This window comes from Hypanus sabinus, chromosome 1 (assembly GCF_030144855.1).
Source record: "Hypanus sabinus isolate sHypSab1 chromosome 1, sHypSab1.hap1, whole genome shotgun sequence".
In the NCBI taxonomy this organism is placed as follows: domain Eukaryota; kingdom Metazoa; phylum Chordata; class Chondrichthyes; order Myliobatiformes; family Dasyatidae; genus Hypanus; species Hypanus sabinus.
In genome coordinates this window covers 39,512,483-39,527,090 of record NC_082706.1, presented here as the reverse complement: position 1 = coordinate 39,527,090, position 14,608 = coordinate 39,512,483, and the positions used below count along the sequence as shown (strand labels likewise).

Genomic DNA, 14,608 nt, shown 5'->3' with positions numbered 1-14,608 from the left:
TTGATCTGATCCCATATCACGCACCATGGCTTGGCGTGGTAACTGCTCTGCACAAGACTGCAAGAAATTCTCAAAAAGGTAGGGTGGCAGAAGAAACAAAACTATAAGCCAGTTACCCTGACCCCAGTGGCTGGGAAGATGTTGGATTCAATAGTTAAGGGTGAGGTCTCCGGGTACTTGGAGGTACATGATAAAAGGGGCCATAGTCAGACTGGTTTCCTCAAGGGAAGATCTTGCCTGACAAACCTGTTGGAATTCTTTGAGGAATTAACAAAAAGAACAAAGAAGAATTGGTGGATTTTCAGAAGGCTTTTGACAAGGTGCCGCACATGAGGTTGCTTAACAAGATAAGAGCACATGATATTACAGAAAATATACCAGCGTGGATAGAGGATTGGCCGGTTGGCAGAAGGCGAAGAGTGGAGTTAAAAGGAGCCTTTGCTGGTTGGCTGCCAGTGACGAGAGGTGGTCTGCACAAGTTGGTGTTGGGACCACTTCCTTTTACATTATATGTCAATGAATGACATTGGGATGATGCAATTGATGGCTGGGTGGCCACATTTGTGGACTGTATATCTGGAGCACTGCATCTAGTTCTGGTCACCCGATTATAGGATTTGTGTGGAAGCGCTGGAGAGGATACAGAAGAGGTTCACCAGGATTAGAGGGCATGAGCTATATAACATGGACCCTTCACCTCACAATACGATATGTTGAGGAAGCAGGAAGCTGCAGAGGGTTTAGACAGATTGGGAGAAAGGGCAAAGAAGTGGCAGATGGTATACACTGTTTGGAAGTGTATGGTCATGCCCGTTGATAGAAGGAATAAAGGCATAGACTATTTTCCAAACAGGGAAGAGATTCAAAAATCTGAGGTGCAAAGGGACTTGCGAGTCCTTGCGCAGGTTAACTTGCAGGTTGAGTTGGTGGTAAGGAAGGTGATGCAATGTTAGCATTCATTTTGAGAAGACTAGAATGTAAAAACAAGGATTAAATGAAGTTTAACACTGTGTCAATTCCACCCAACCTCAGGTACCTGGATGGGGAACTACTGGAGAATGGGAGAAAGGATGGTTTGTTTAAAATTTGTTTAAGCAGCAATCAGCGTAAGTTACTGGGGCCAGTTGTACTGCTGGAGATGGCTCTAATTCATGTTAAAGTCTGTCCTGTTTGTCTGAATTATATGCAGTGTGCAATGAGTTGGGCCCAAGATGAGAGTGGCAGGATGGTACAGGGCCCTCATTAGTACTGTGGTGCTGATTTGTGGACAGTGAGGAAACCCCTCCCCACTTTGGGCCCAAACGTTTTGTGTTTTCGAATCCAGGGCTGATTACTCTTCACCTCTGTTATTAAGGTTACGGCTGCACCGTACACGGCAGGACCTCAGGAGCATAGATGTGCAGAGAATTCTTGTGGTCCAAGTCCATAACTCTTTGAAAGTGGCTGCACATCAGTTGGGTGGTAAAGAAGGCAGAGGCTATGCTTGCCATTGTTTAGTCAAGGCTGAAAGTTTGAGTCAGGATGGTGCAGTGTTAGAAAACTCCAGACCTGGAGCACTGCATCCAATTCTGTTTGCTCCATTATAGGAATTATGTGGAAATTTTGGAGAGGGTGCAGAAGAGATTCACCAGGATTAGAGGGCTTGAGCTATATAAGGCGGGGTTCAAGCATCAAAGGCTAAGGAGAGACCTGACAGAGGTTTATCAAATTATAGGGTAGACACTCAGAGCTACTGGAGAACATAGGCAGACGACAAGAGGGGGAAGGTTTAAAGAAGATTTACAAAGAGGTCCCCAAGGACAGGTGGGGTGAGTGTTGTTGCTCGGCGACCTATGATCAAACCTCTTCTTCAGAGATTTGAGTCCTTGAACCTCAGCTGACCTGAGGCGAATGGAGGGTAGGTGTTGACAAATCATGAGGTCTAGTCAAGGTAAGATAGTCAAGCTATTTTTCCACAGTGGGAATACCAAAAACACGAGGATATAGGATTGAGCTTCAGAACTGGCCTGCCCATAGAAGGCAGTGAGTGGTTGCAGATGGAGCATATTCAGCCTGGAGATCGGTGGCCAGTCATGTTCCACAAGGATCTGGTCTGGAGCCCCTGCTCTTTGTGATTTTTACAAATGTCCTGGATGAGGAAGTGGAAGGATGGGTTAGTAAGTTTGCAGATGGTGGAGTTGAGGATAGTGTAGAAAGCTGTTGTAGGTTGCAACGGGATATTGACAGGATCCAGGGCTGACAGAGAAGTTGTAGATGGAGTTCAATCTGTAAAGTCTGAAGTGATACCATTTAGGAGGTCAAAACTAATAGTACAATATTAAGGGCAGGATTCAGAGCAGGGTAGAACAACAAAGGAATCCTGGGGTCCAAATCCTCAGAGATTTCTCAAAGTCACTGTGTAAGTTGTTAGGGTGGTTAAGAAGGTGTATGCTGAGTTGCCCTTCATTGGTCAGAGGACTGAGTTCAAGAGGTGTGAGGTTATGTTGTAGCTCTATGCAAGCCTGGTTAGACCACACTGGGAGTATTGTGCTCAAAGTTCAAAGTAAATTTATTATCAAAGTGCAACCCGGAGATTCATTGTCTTGCGGGCATACTCAATGAATGCATAACAGAGTCAACGAAAGACCACAGCAAGCTGAGCATTCAACTAGTGTGCAAAAACAGAACGGAAGTAATAATAAATAAATTATTATCAGCACGAGGTGAAGAGTCTTTGAAATTGAGCTATTAGCTTGTGGGAACATTTCAATGATAGGGCAAATAAAGTTCAGTGAAGTTATCCCCTTTGGCTCAGGAGCCCGATGGTTGAGGGGTAACGACTGTTCCTGAACCTGGTGGTGTGAATCCTCAGACTCCAGTAGCTTCTTCCTGATGGCAGCAGCAAAAGAGCCTGGCCTGGGTGATGATGGATGCTGCTTTCCTGCAACAACTCTTCCTGTAGGTGTCATGGGCAGGACTTCCCCCGTGATGGACTGGGTCGTGTCCACTGCTTTGTGTGGGATTTGCCAGTCAAGGGCATCCATACAGCCAGTCAATATCACCATCAGTTCTGGTTACTTTGTTATAGAAAGGATGTGAAAGCTTCAGAATTTTGCCTTGCTCTCGTTGCTACCATCGGGAAGCAGGTACAGGAGACCAAAGACACACAGCCTTGGTCTTCCTCTCTGCCATCCGATTTCTGAATGCACTTTGAACCCACGAACCCTACCTCACTGCTTCTTTATTTCTCTCTCTGCACTATTTATTTAACTATTTTATACACTTTCTGTAATTCTTGGTTTTTTCCCCACAGAAACAACAAATTTCATGACATGTGCCAGTGATATTAAACCTGGTTCTGATTCTTCCTGTGAGGAGTTCGTACGTCATCTCCGTCTGTTCCCACGGGCCAGGACCAACTCGGCAGGCCGAGAATGGGGGGACAGGGACATTGTGCATACAGAGAATGGGGAGACATGGACATTGTGTAGACAGAGAATGGAGGGACAGGGTCATCGTGATGGAAGACTTTATTTGCCTGTTTCCAACTCATAACAAACGTCCTGGTTGCAGAATTTGCTAGCTGCTGTTTTTGGGCTACGTCAGGGTGTATCCAGCAAGAAATATTCAAAATACCACTACTTAAACCATTTAAAGGACTTTGAATGCTGCAAAATGCGGAAGTCTGGGATCAGTTCCCATGCACTGCATTCAACTCTGGTTGCCCCAGAAGGATGGATGTTACGTACAGAAGATGTTCAGCAGGGTCCAATCCCTACCAGTAATTCCCCACTCTATCTATCAGGAAGAAGAATGAAAACTCGGGGAATAGCACCTCGCACTCCGACTGGGCATGATGTACGCTGCTTGGGACTCCACAGGAATTAAGTAATTTCAGATAGCCAGCTCTTCCTGTTTGTGAAACAACCCCAGCTCTGATGTAAGCTTATCGACCTGCAACATTGATTGAGGTTTGGATACACAAAAGGTGGCAAATGTTGGAAATATGGAGCTACACAGGGTGCTGGAGGGATCAGCAGGTCAGGCAGCCAGCATCTGTAGCAAATGAGGGGGGAAGCAGAATTGATATTTGAGTGGAGACTCTTCAATTTGGACTACTTTTGCTCTCTCCTCAGATTCTGCCTGATCTTCCAGGTGTTTCCAGCATCCTCTATGGTCACAATTTAGTTATGCATCCCTTATCTCTCTCTCTCAAACTAACTATTGTTATCTGGCTGCTAACCAAAGCACTTGCGTCACTTGGATAAACTTGTCTCCATGCTATTGAGGTCCCTTGTGCTCTACTACCCTCGTTCCCTCCTCTGTATATGAGCACACTTAGCTCTGATAGCTCAAGATGTAGACAATCTCTCTTTCTCCACAAATGCTGCCTGACCTACGGTCAAGGCGTTACACACCACAGAAACAAGCTCTTTGGTCCAACTCATCCATGGCAACCAAATTCCCATCTGCCTGCATTTGGCCCATATCCCTTCTTTCCTACTCATGTACCTGTCCAGGGATCTTTTAAATGTTGTTATTGACTCAATTACTTCCTCTGGCAGCCTGTTTCCTCTCAACACTGTCCCTCTGTGTGAAGAAGTTGGCCCTTTTAAATATTTCCTCTCTCGACTTAAACCTCTGCCCCCTGGTTTTCGATTCCCTTTCTCCGGTGAAAATACGGTGTTCTTTGTGATATGTACATTACAGAATCAGAATCAGGTTTACTGGTACTATCTTATGAAATTTGTTGTTTTGCTGCAGCAGTATGGTGCAAAGATATAAAATTACTTTAAGTTAAAAATAAACAAATAGTGCAGAGAATAAAAGGGACAGTGAGGTGATGTTCATGGACCAATCATAAATCTGATGGCGGAGGGGAAGCTGGTTTCTAAGGTAACAGCTCAGTTTCCAACACTCCAAGGAATGAAGTCCCAGCTGCCCAAATTTTCCCTATAACGCAGGCCCTCGAGTCCTGGCAACATCCTCACCAATCTTCTCTTCCAGCTCAATGAAATCTTTCCTAATAATAGAGTAACCAACGTGCAACACAATACTCCAGGTGTAGCCTCACCAACGCCGTGTATAACTACAAAATAACATCCTATCTCCTGTACTCAGTACCCTGACTGATTCAAGCCAGTATATCAAGCACTGACTTCACTATCCTGTTTAGCTATGATGCCTGCTACAGCACAGCTCTGACACACAGTGCACAACCCTTTGACCTTCAGTATATGCACTGAACACACACGATGCCAAAGATAATTCCCTTCTGCCTGCACGTGTCCAATTCCTCCAACCCCTGATTATTCGTGCATTTATCTAACAGCCTTTTAAACATCTGCCTCCCAGCACATAACACTCCGTGTGAAAAAATACTTGCCCACAACATCTCCTTTAAACTTTCCCCTCTCACTTTAAATGAATACCCTCTAGCATTTGATATTTCTACCTGGGAAAAAGATTTTGAATGTCCCTATCTATGCCTCTCATAATCTTATAAACCTCTAGTCGTCTTCAGCCTCGTACGGTCCAGGGAAAAGAGGCCAAACTTGTCCCAATTCTCTTTATAGTATGTTTACCCTGAATATCTACCCTATCTCATTATTTTATAAACCTGTACTAAGTCCCCCCTCAGCCTCTGTTGTTCCAGGGAAAAGAAGTCAAATTTGTCCACCCACTCCTCATAGCTCATGCCCTCTAATTCTGGCAGGATCCTGGCAAACCTTTTTTGTGCCTTCTCCAAAGCCTCTGCGTTCTACTTTCTGGAAATCAGGTACTTATACACCTAGGCCTTTCTGTTCTACGACACTCCCTAAAGGCCCTATTGTTCATTGTCAAAGTCCTACGCAGGTTTGAGTTCCCCTAATGTGTATTCTCATTCGTTTTCCATTTATCCGTGTGTTATGTGTGCTACTGAGCTTTACACCCAGGTTTGGAGAAACGTCTCATTTCTTTATACATTATATGGTTATATATGTGTATATAGTTAAATGACAATAAACTTGACTATTTTCCTGATTGCATCCATTTCGAATTTTGAAGGATTGAGAGGAGAAGCTTCTGAAACCTACAAAGCCCCCAGTGAGAGTCGGACAAGCAGAATATTAAAACATAATGGGCGCTGTGGTGGCGGTTAGCGCGACACTATTACAGCTCAGGGCGCTGGAGTTCAGAGGTCATCTGTAAGGAGTTTCTACGTTCTCCCCGTGACCACAGGGGTGTCCTCCAGGTGCTCTGAATTGTGATGAACTAATTATGTTAATGACACCTAATTCCTTCTGTCTGCTCACGAACCATCTCCCTCCTCTCTGCATATTCATTCGAGCATTTTAAACACCTCTATTGTATCTGCCTCCACCATCACCCCTCGCAGCACATTCCTGGCACCGACCACTCTCCGTCCGGCACACCTCATCCGATCTTCGCCATTCTCACCTTAAGGACATGCCCTCTAGTACTACAGATTTCCACTCTGAAAGAAGGATTTCTACTCTATCTGTGCCTCTCATAATTTTCTGAACTTCTCTCAGGTGCCCTGCTCAGCCTCCACAACACAATCCGAGTCTTATGTTGAGCGACTGTTTGGTATTCTACAACGTTACTGGTTAAATCAGTCAGCAGGTGGCGAGGAAAGGGTTAACTCAGCCATGCCCATTGTGCGCACTGTGACCTCCTACTAGTTATAATCCCAGGGTGTATTATTAATGAATTAAACAGTTCCAGTTTCACGAAAGCCTTCCGTAACTAACCCACAGAAACCCAATCCCCGCTCCACTGTGGAAACAAATGCAATGGAATCGATCAGAACACTGGAAACGCGGGCTTCATCGGCATGGGGCTAAGGAATTCCCTGTCTTCGCCCAGGGTGCAGTCACAGTTTGGAAGCTGTTCCCTCAGGAAGAGGTGGGGGAATGGTCAATGCATTAAGGGGAAGCTGGGAAAAGTGAGAAGGGGGTCACCTTCAGAAATTGCCTCAAGTGTGAGATGTTGCATTGAGAAGTCAAATCTTAAAGATGGCAGGGTCCTCGAGCGTGTTGTAGGCCAGAGGGGTGAAGTACCTGGTTGCCTGAAGGTGGAGTCACGCACGGCTAGAAAGGGTACTGAAGGAGGATTTTGACCTAGTGGCCTTCCTCAGGGCATTGAGTATAAAAGTTAGGAGATCATGCTATGGTTACTGGTGAGGCTCCACCTGCAGCATCGAGCTCAGTTCTGTTCACACTGCTATATTAAACATTTAATTAAATTGCAAAGAGTGTAGAAAAGGTTTCCAGGGATGCTGCCAGGACTTGAAGGACTGAATTATAGGGAGAGACTAGTGTTTTGTTTCTTGGAGCACAAGAAACTGAGGGATGGTCTTATAGACGTGGATGAAAGTAAGTAGTGAGAATGCACTCAACTTTTCCCCCCAACTAGAGGGCATGGGGTTTAGAGTAAGAGGGGAGAGATTTAAGAGGAAGTGGAAGAGCAAGTTTTTGTTTAAAACACAAATGGTGATACTGATGTGGAATGAGCTGCCAAAGGAAGTGATTGAGGCAGTTACAGTAATTACTTTTAAAAGACAGCTGGAGGGATACAGGAATTGGAAGAGTTTAGATGATAGTGGGCAAATGGGGCTAGCGTGCATGGGCTGTCTTGGACAGCGTGGACCAGCTGAGCCGAAGGACCCGTGTGTGTTGCATGACCCTACGAGGAGGTAGGGTTGACTCATCGCCCTGAGCTGCTGTCGTCTCTGTGGGCAAGTCTGTCCCAGGCAGCAGGAAGCTCAGAGGTGACCTTACAGAGGGTCATAAGATCATGAGGGGCATATGAAAGGTGAATCATCATAGTCTTTCTCCCCAAGGTAGGTGAGTCCAAAACTAGAGGACACGGGTTTAAAGAGAGAGGGGTGAGATTTAAAAGAGACACAAGGGTATGTTTCTCCATTCAGAGGTAGTGGTTACATGGAACGTGCTGCAGGAGGAAGCATTAGAGGGGGGTACGATTGCTATGTTTAAAAAGCAGAGATAGGAAAGGTTCAGAGGGGAATGGGAAAAATGCAGGCAAGTGATGAGGTCAGGACGACACCTTGGTCAGTATGGACGAGTTGGGCCGAAGGGCCTGTATCTGAGCTGTATAACTCTCTGACTTAGGTTGAGGCACCATTTACAAGGTCTAAGCTGGGGAACAGGCCCTTGGGTTTAACGTGCTCATGTTGGCCCACCTTTCCGAACCCCGTTTACCCTTAGCGTCTCTCTGCCGCTGGGAGACTGGAGAGTTCCTCCTGATACTTTGTGCATGCTCTGAGAGGATCTGTCTCCTCCATCCCCTCAGGTAGTCTGTTCCAAAATCCACACCTCCATCTCACACTCCGAGGAATTATATCCTTCCTCAGGTTTCCTGCACACTGCCCCCCTCCCAGTCTAAACCCATTCCTCAGACACCTTGGCAGCAGAGAGAAACTTACCCATTACCAACAACTCTCACAGCCTGGGCTACCAAGTAGCTATCATCCTCATCTCTGGATAGGCTCAATAACTTACAGTCCTTTGCGATGAGGACAGAGAGAGAGTTCTGCACCCTGGGAAGGAAAAGTTCTCTCTGACCTCAAATCCAAATGTCTAACAATATTAGCAGGATGAAAGGCAACTTTATGGAGGAGTGAGCAACACACACAAATGCTGGAGGAACTCAGCAGGCTGAGCAGCATCTACGGAATAGAGTACAGTCGACGTTTCGAGCCAAGACCCTTCAGCAGGACTTTATGGAGGTGTATTAGATGATAAGAAAGTTTTTAAAAATGTACTGTACTGCTGCCACAAAACAACAAACTGGATGACACACAGTGATAATAAACCTGTTTCTGATACAGAGTAGACAGCCTACCCCTCTTTCCCAGAGCAGCAATACCAGAGGACATCCTTTTAAGGTGAATGGAGGAAATTTTAGGGATGACGTCAGAGGTAGTTTTTAACACAGTAGGATCCCGTACGGTAGAGACTGATATATTAGAGGCGTAAGAGACTCTTGTGGACTCACAGCTCTCCATCCTCTATAGTACTTTTCCAAATTTCTCTTAAATATTGAAATTGAGCCTGCTTCCACCACTGCTTGCCGACAGCTGGCTCCACACTCACAGCACCCTGTGGTCCCTCCTCAGGTTCCCCTCAAATATTTCACATTGCACTCTTTACCTATGACCTCTAGCTCTAGGCACAGCTGAATAAAAGCACGGAGGGTAGATTTATCACCGAGTAGGTTAAAAGGATAGCACAACATGGTGGCCGAACAGCCTCGACTGCAGTGTGCTATACTGTTCTATGTTCCAACCCCTAACTGAAACTATTGTATGTCCCATCTGCAAATGCAAGATATTCTGTCATTAAGAATTAAATTGGAGCAAACTAACCCAATCTGGAGGACTGCTAAATACCTCTACTCAAGTCTGTTAAGGGCAATTTTGAGCTTCCAGCTCTTTGGCCATTCACACTGCACGTTTAGCATCGTACACTGCTACAGTGTCTCTTCCCCCACCCTCACCAACTTCTCCCACTACTCAGCTCTGCTCCCACCCTCAGCTTCACACGTTCCCGGGAAAACTGAACCACTCACTCAGCATAGCGGAACATCCCGACTCGCCACTGCACTGGAAACAGGATACAGCCCTTGCTGAGTACCCGATGAATTATGCAGGACGGGAGCATTGAATTATACAGGACCAGACCTAAGCGGGAGTATCACTGGCATATTCTGCCGCTCCTCCCAGTGAACACCAGAGCCAGCCCCAGCTGTCACCCGCCACGCCCAGCATCAGCTCCCACACCCCTCCCCAAGAACACCGTCCCACACCAGAGAGGGTGGTACCTCTCCGAAAACCTGTCACTCACCTCCCAATAATGTACCCAACCAACTAGCTTCTCATATTCCTTGACGTGAGATCTGTGAGCCAGTCCTGGAATCTCATCCCCATCTCTTTCCTTCCCTCCAATTACTCCACCACGACTGCTTCCGACATCCCTCCCTCCCTCCCTCCAATCTCACCTGCACTGGACTCCCTCGAAGGCCCCACTTTCCCTCCTATAACCTCACCCCCCCCCACCACCCTGTCTCTCTAAGGTCCCACCCACCTCGACTTCATGAGGAACCTCTCTTCACCCCACTGCCCCTTCCAGCCCCAACTCCCAATGAGATCCCTCACTCCCACTTCCACTCACCTCCCTTTAAGATCCCTCCCGATCACTGATTCCCTCCAAGATCCTTCTCTCCTCCCATCCCTCCCTCTGCAACCCCCTTTGAGGTCCCTCTCTCACCCCACTCAACCAACAACCTTTCTCCCCCTCCACTCCTTACCCTCTGAGCTCTCGACCTACTCTCATTCTGAGGAACCCTTTGTAACTCACACCCCCCCATCCTCCCTCTGTCCCCGTCTCACCTTCTGATTTCAAACCCAGTAATCCCCCAATGCACCTGAGGACCCTCCCTCCCCTCTCCCTCAGGGTGCTCCTGAACCCATCCTTTCTGCAGATTGTCCCTGACACAAGCGTTCTGCCTGTACGGACCGGGATGGAGCACTGGACGAGGGGTGGAATGGCTGCCCCTTTGTTGATGGGGAGAGGGGACAGGTTCTGCAGCTGGGGCAGACCCTGTCCAGCCCAAGAGCTGGGGGACAGCAGTTACTTACCTTCCTCTCCTCCCTCCCATCCCCACTATCACCATTTATCTCTGTCTCTCTTTCACACAGTCTCCCATTCCCACCTCCCTCCCTGCATCTGTGGCCTCTGTTCTTCCCTCCCTTCTTCTGAGGTCTCTCTCCTTCATTCCTCCCGCTACTGGCCCCCCTGCCTCATTTCCCTCTTTCATTTCCTCTTCCCTCCATGGTCCTACTTTCTGCTTTTAGAGGGTCTCTTCTCATACAATACCCTCCATTTCCAACATCCATCCCTCCCCAATGCCACCTGCGCCATACTCCCTCAAAGGTCCCACTCTCCCTCCTATTCACCACCCGATTCTCTCTGAGGTCATTCCCTCCCAACCTTGATTTCGTGAGGAACCTCTCTTCATCCCGCTGCCCCCACCAGACCCTTTATTGGGGACGTCCCGATGAGGGGACTCAGCCCGATATGTCGACTGAACTCCTTTCCATAGATGCTGCCTGGCCTGCTGACTTCCTCCAGCACTTTGTGTGGTGTACCTCACCTCGTGGTCCCTGCCTGTTTCTCTGTCTCTCTCTCTCTCAGCACAACGCTTTACAGTACCAGCAATTCCTGACACAGTCTGTAAGGAGTTTGTACGTTCTCCCTGTGACCACGTGGGTTTCCTCCTGGTGCTCTAGTTTCCTCCCTTCAGTCCAATGTTGTCAGGTTAATTGGTCATTGTAAAACTGTCCCCTGATTAGGCAAGGATTTATTGAGGGGATTGCTGGAAGGGTCTAAAACTCAATCAATCAATCAATCCTTCCTTTCCTCTGTCCCTCTCTTCTCCATTTCTTCCCACCTCTCTCCCATTTATCTATCCATCATCCTTTATTCTCCCTGCGAGCTGGGGAGAGCACAGACAGAACAGCAGCAGGCCTCGGGCTGGGCTCTCGGGGGTTAACGGCAGGCTCTCCTCACAGCCGGGCAGCCGCTGCAGCTGAGTGCTGCAGATGGAGGCACTGCGGCAACCTGCGGCAGACAGCCCCAGTGCTCCCTGCTGCCCGGCCAGGGGCAGGCAAGGGGCACCGAGGGAGGGGGGGTGAAGAGACAGGGGATAGAGTTGGAGGGTGAGAAAGGTGAGGAAGATTAAGAGAGAGGGAGACAGGAGAAAAGGATCATAGTGAGAGGGGGAAATAAAATGAGAAAAGGAGGGATAAAGAGGAGAGAGGGCAAGAGAGAAAGGAGAAATGAGGTGAGAGAGGGAGAGCTGGGGTAAAAGAAGGGAAAGAGAGGTGAGGAAGTGAAAGAGGAACAGAGGGAGGGAATAAAAAGGCTAAAAAGGGATAAATGAGTTTTGAGGGGGAAGGACAGGGTGAAAAGGAAGAGAGAAAGAGAGGGAAAAAGCACAGACAGAAATAAGGCAGAGGAGGAAGGGAAGAGAGCGGTTTGAAGAAAGACAGATTGGAGACGGGTAAGAGACAGGGAAGAGAGAGGCAAAACATAGAAGAGTAAGAAAGGAAAGGCAAAAGGCAGGTGGGGTGAAGGGCAGAGTAAGGGGGAGACACAGAAAGGGGGAGAGAGGGGGGAGAGAGGAAGAGAGGGGGAAGAGAGGGGAGAGGGGGAAGAGGGGGAAGAGGGGGAGAGGGGGGAGAGGGTGGAGAGGGGGGAAGTGGGGGAAGAGGGGGGAAGAGGGGGGAAGAGGGGGGAAGAGTGGGGGAAGAGGGGAGAAGAGTGGGGGAAAAGAGTGGGGGAAGAGTGGGGGAAGAGAGGGGGAAGAGGGGAGAGAGATGGAGGAAAGAGAGAAAAGATTGATGGGAAAGCGATAGTGAGAAAGTGAATAGCAGTGGAGAGAGAGCAATATGGACAACATAAGAGAACTGAGCAAACGGGAGGAGAGAAATCAGTGGAGACAAGCGAGTGGAGGTGGGGTTGAAAGAAAACAAGATGTGATAGGGAGATGGAGGGAGGTAGACAGAGAGAGAGAGAGAGAGAGAGAGAGAGAGAGAGAGAGAGCGAGAGAGAGAGAGAGAGAGAGAGACTGACGGTAAATATATATATAGGGAAAGAGAGATAAGGAAGGTCATAAATAGATCTGGGATGAGTGAGCGAGGAAATTTGGGAATAACATTCCCGAGTTAGGGCTGGCGGAGCTGGGCAGTGTGCTCGATGCTCCCAGCTCTGCCCTGCATGCAGATGTGCTGAGCTCTCACCTTCACACAGCTGGAGCTCCCTGACCTTGGCTCATCCCTCCCTCCGTCCCCTCCCCCACAGCTCCGCAGTGAGGCTGGCCGCCGGCCAACTCTGCACCACAGTAACGCAGCAACCTGCTCTCACAGCCCGCTCTCTCTGCATCACACTCCCTCCCACGCAAAATGACGGGAGAGCCCACCGGAGGCAGGGAAGGGGCAGAGACAGAGGAACAACGGAGAGAAAAACACAGATGCACAGACATGGAGTGAGAAGATGCAGACAGAGAGAGAGGGGGAGGAAGAGGGAGATGGAGAGAGAGGGGAGGAGATGGAGGGAGGGGGAGATGAAGAAAGGGAGGAGATGGAGAGAGAAAGTGACAGAGGGGAGATAAATAGATAGATAGATAGATAGATGAGAGAGAAAGAAGATGGAGAAAGAGATGAAAGAAAGGGAGAATGAGAGTGATAGGGAAGATGCAGAGAGAAGAGCAATCAAGACAGAAGATGGAGAGAGGCAGATGGCTATACAGGTGGGATAGAGAGAGGCAGAAAAGAGGGATAGAGAGAGAGACAGGATGGAGGGGATGAGGGAGGGAGGGGTAATTGTGGGGGTAAAACAGAACGCACATGGAAGCATCTTATCCTGTTTCACATGATCATTTAAGGTCCATCACCGGTCTGACAATTCCTCCCCACCTCCATCTTTGCTTCCTTGCGTTCCCTCATCAACTGCCGGTTCTCCCCCACCTCGTCTCCCTCCTCCTCCACTGTGTCTCCATCTCTCACTTGCTTCCCCTCCTCCCTCCATCTCTGTCTCCTTCCCTCCATCCTTTCCATACCTCACCTTTCCTTTTACTCCCCTCGTCCCCGTCCATTCTTCCCTCCCTCTTCTCTGCTTCCCTTTCACTCGCACTCTTGCTTCATTTTACCTCCATTCTCTCACCCCCTCCTTCCTTCTCTTTCCCTTTGCATACCCACCTTCTCTCTCTCCCCCCCCCCATCCTTGTCATTTCTTTCACCCCCTCAGCCTTCTTCCTCTTTACCTATCTTCATCTCTCCCTCTCCTTGTCCTCGTCTACTTCCTTTTCTCTCTCACATTCCTGTTTCTCCCTTCCTATTATCTTTCTCTCCTTCTCCGCGCCTCCCTCTCTTTCTCTCCCGACTTTACCGTTCGATCGGCTCCCTTCCTCGGGCGGGCTGGCTGACTCCCTTCCGTCCAACGCCGCCGCCCTCGCTGCGGATCGCAGCCCTCCCGCTGTCCCGTCTCCCCCGTCCTGGGCCCGATCGACCTGTTGGCTGACTTACCCCCATGTTGAGAGGTGAGGAAGCGACCGGGAACGAAATCGGCTGGAGGAGGAGGGCAACGTTGCTGTCAAGATGGTAACCCGTCGGCTGAGGGAGCGACACAGACTAAACTCCCCTCCCCACTTGCCTCCGCTCCTCTAGTCTCTCCTACAAAGAGGCAGAACCGCCCCCTGCACAACCAAAGCCAATCGGCTGCGGGCTGCGGCTGCTGACGGACAGGCAGGCCCCGCCCAACACTGCAGAAATCACCTTGGACTGAAGATGGGGGTCTCCCTTATCTCCTACCTCTCTACCATCGCCTCTCCGTCTCCCATCTTCTAATAGTCGTCCCTTTTCATCTGCATCTCCCTGGTCTCTTCACAGTTTCCTTCATTTCATCCCTCTGCCTGACCCCTTCTCCTGATATCCAGCAGTATCTCGCTGTCTCCCCCACCCTTGGCCTCTCCAGTCGCTTCCCTCTCCTCCTAAGCTCTCCCATCTCCCCAACCTCCCCTCCATCTACTCAATGTCCATTGCTCG

General features: G+C 48.8%; 1 protein-coding gene across 1 annotated transcript in view; it reads right to left on the bottom strand.

Moving 5' to 3' along the window:
- LOC132393192 (sodium/potassium-transporting ATPase subunit alpha-3) overlaps window positions 1-14,251 on the bottom strand; it is a 51,410-nt gene extending 37,159 nt beyond the window's left edge. Inside the window, exon 1 of the mRNA XM_059968132.1 lies at window positions 14,090-14,251. Within this exon, the coding sequence (XP_059824115.1) occupies window positions 14,090-14,095 (6 nt within the window). The 5' untranslated portion in view covers window positions 14,096-14,251. The remainder of the gene's footprint in view (window positions 1-14,089) is intronic.
- Between the last annotated feature and the right edge of the window lie 357 nt (window positions 14,252-14,608).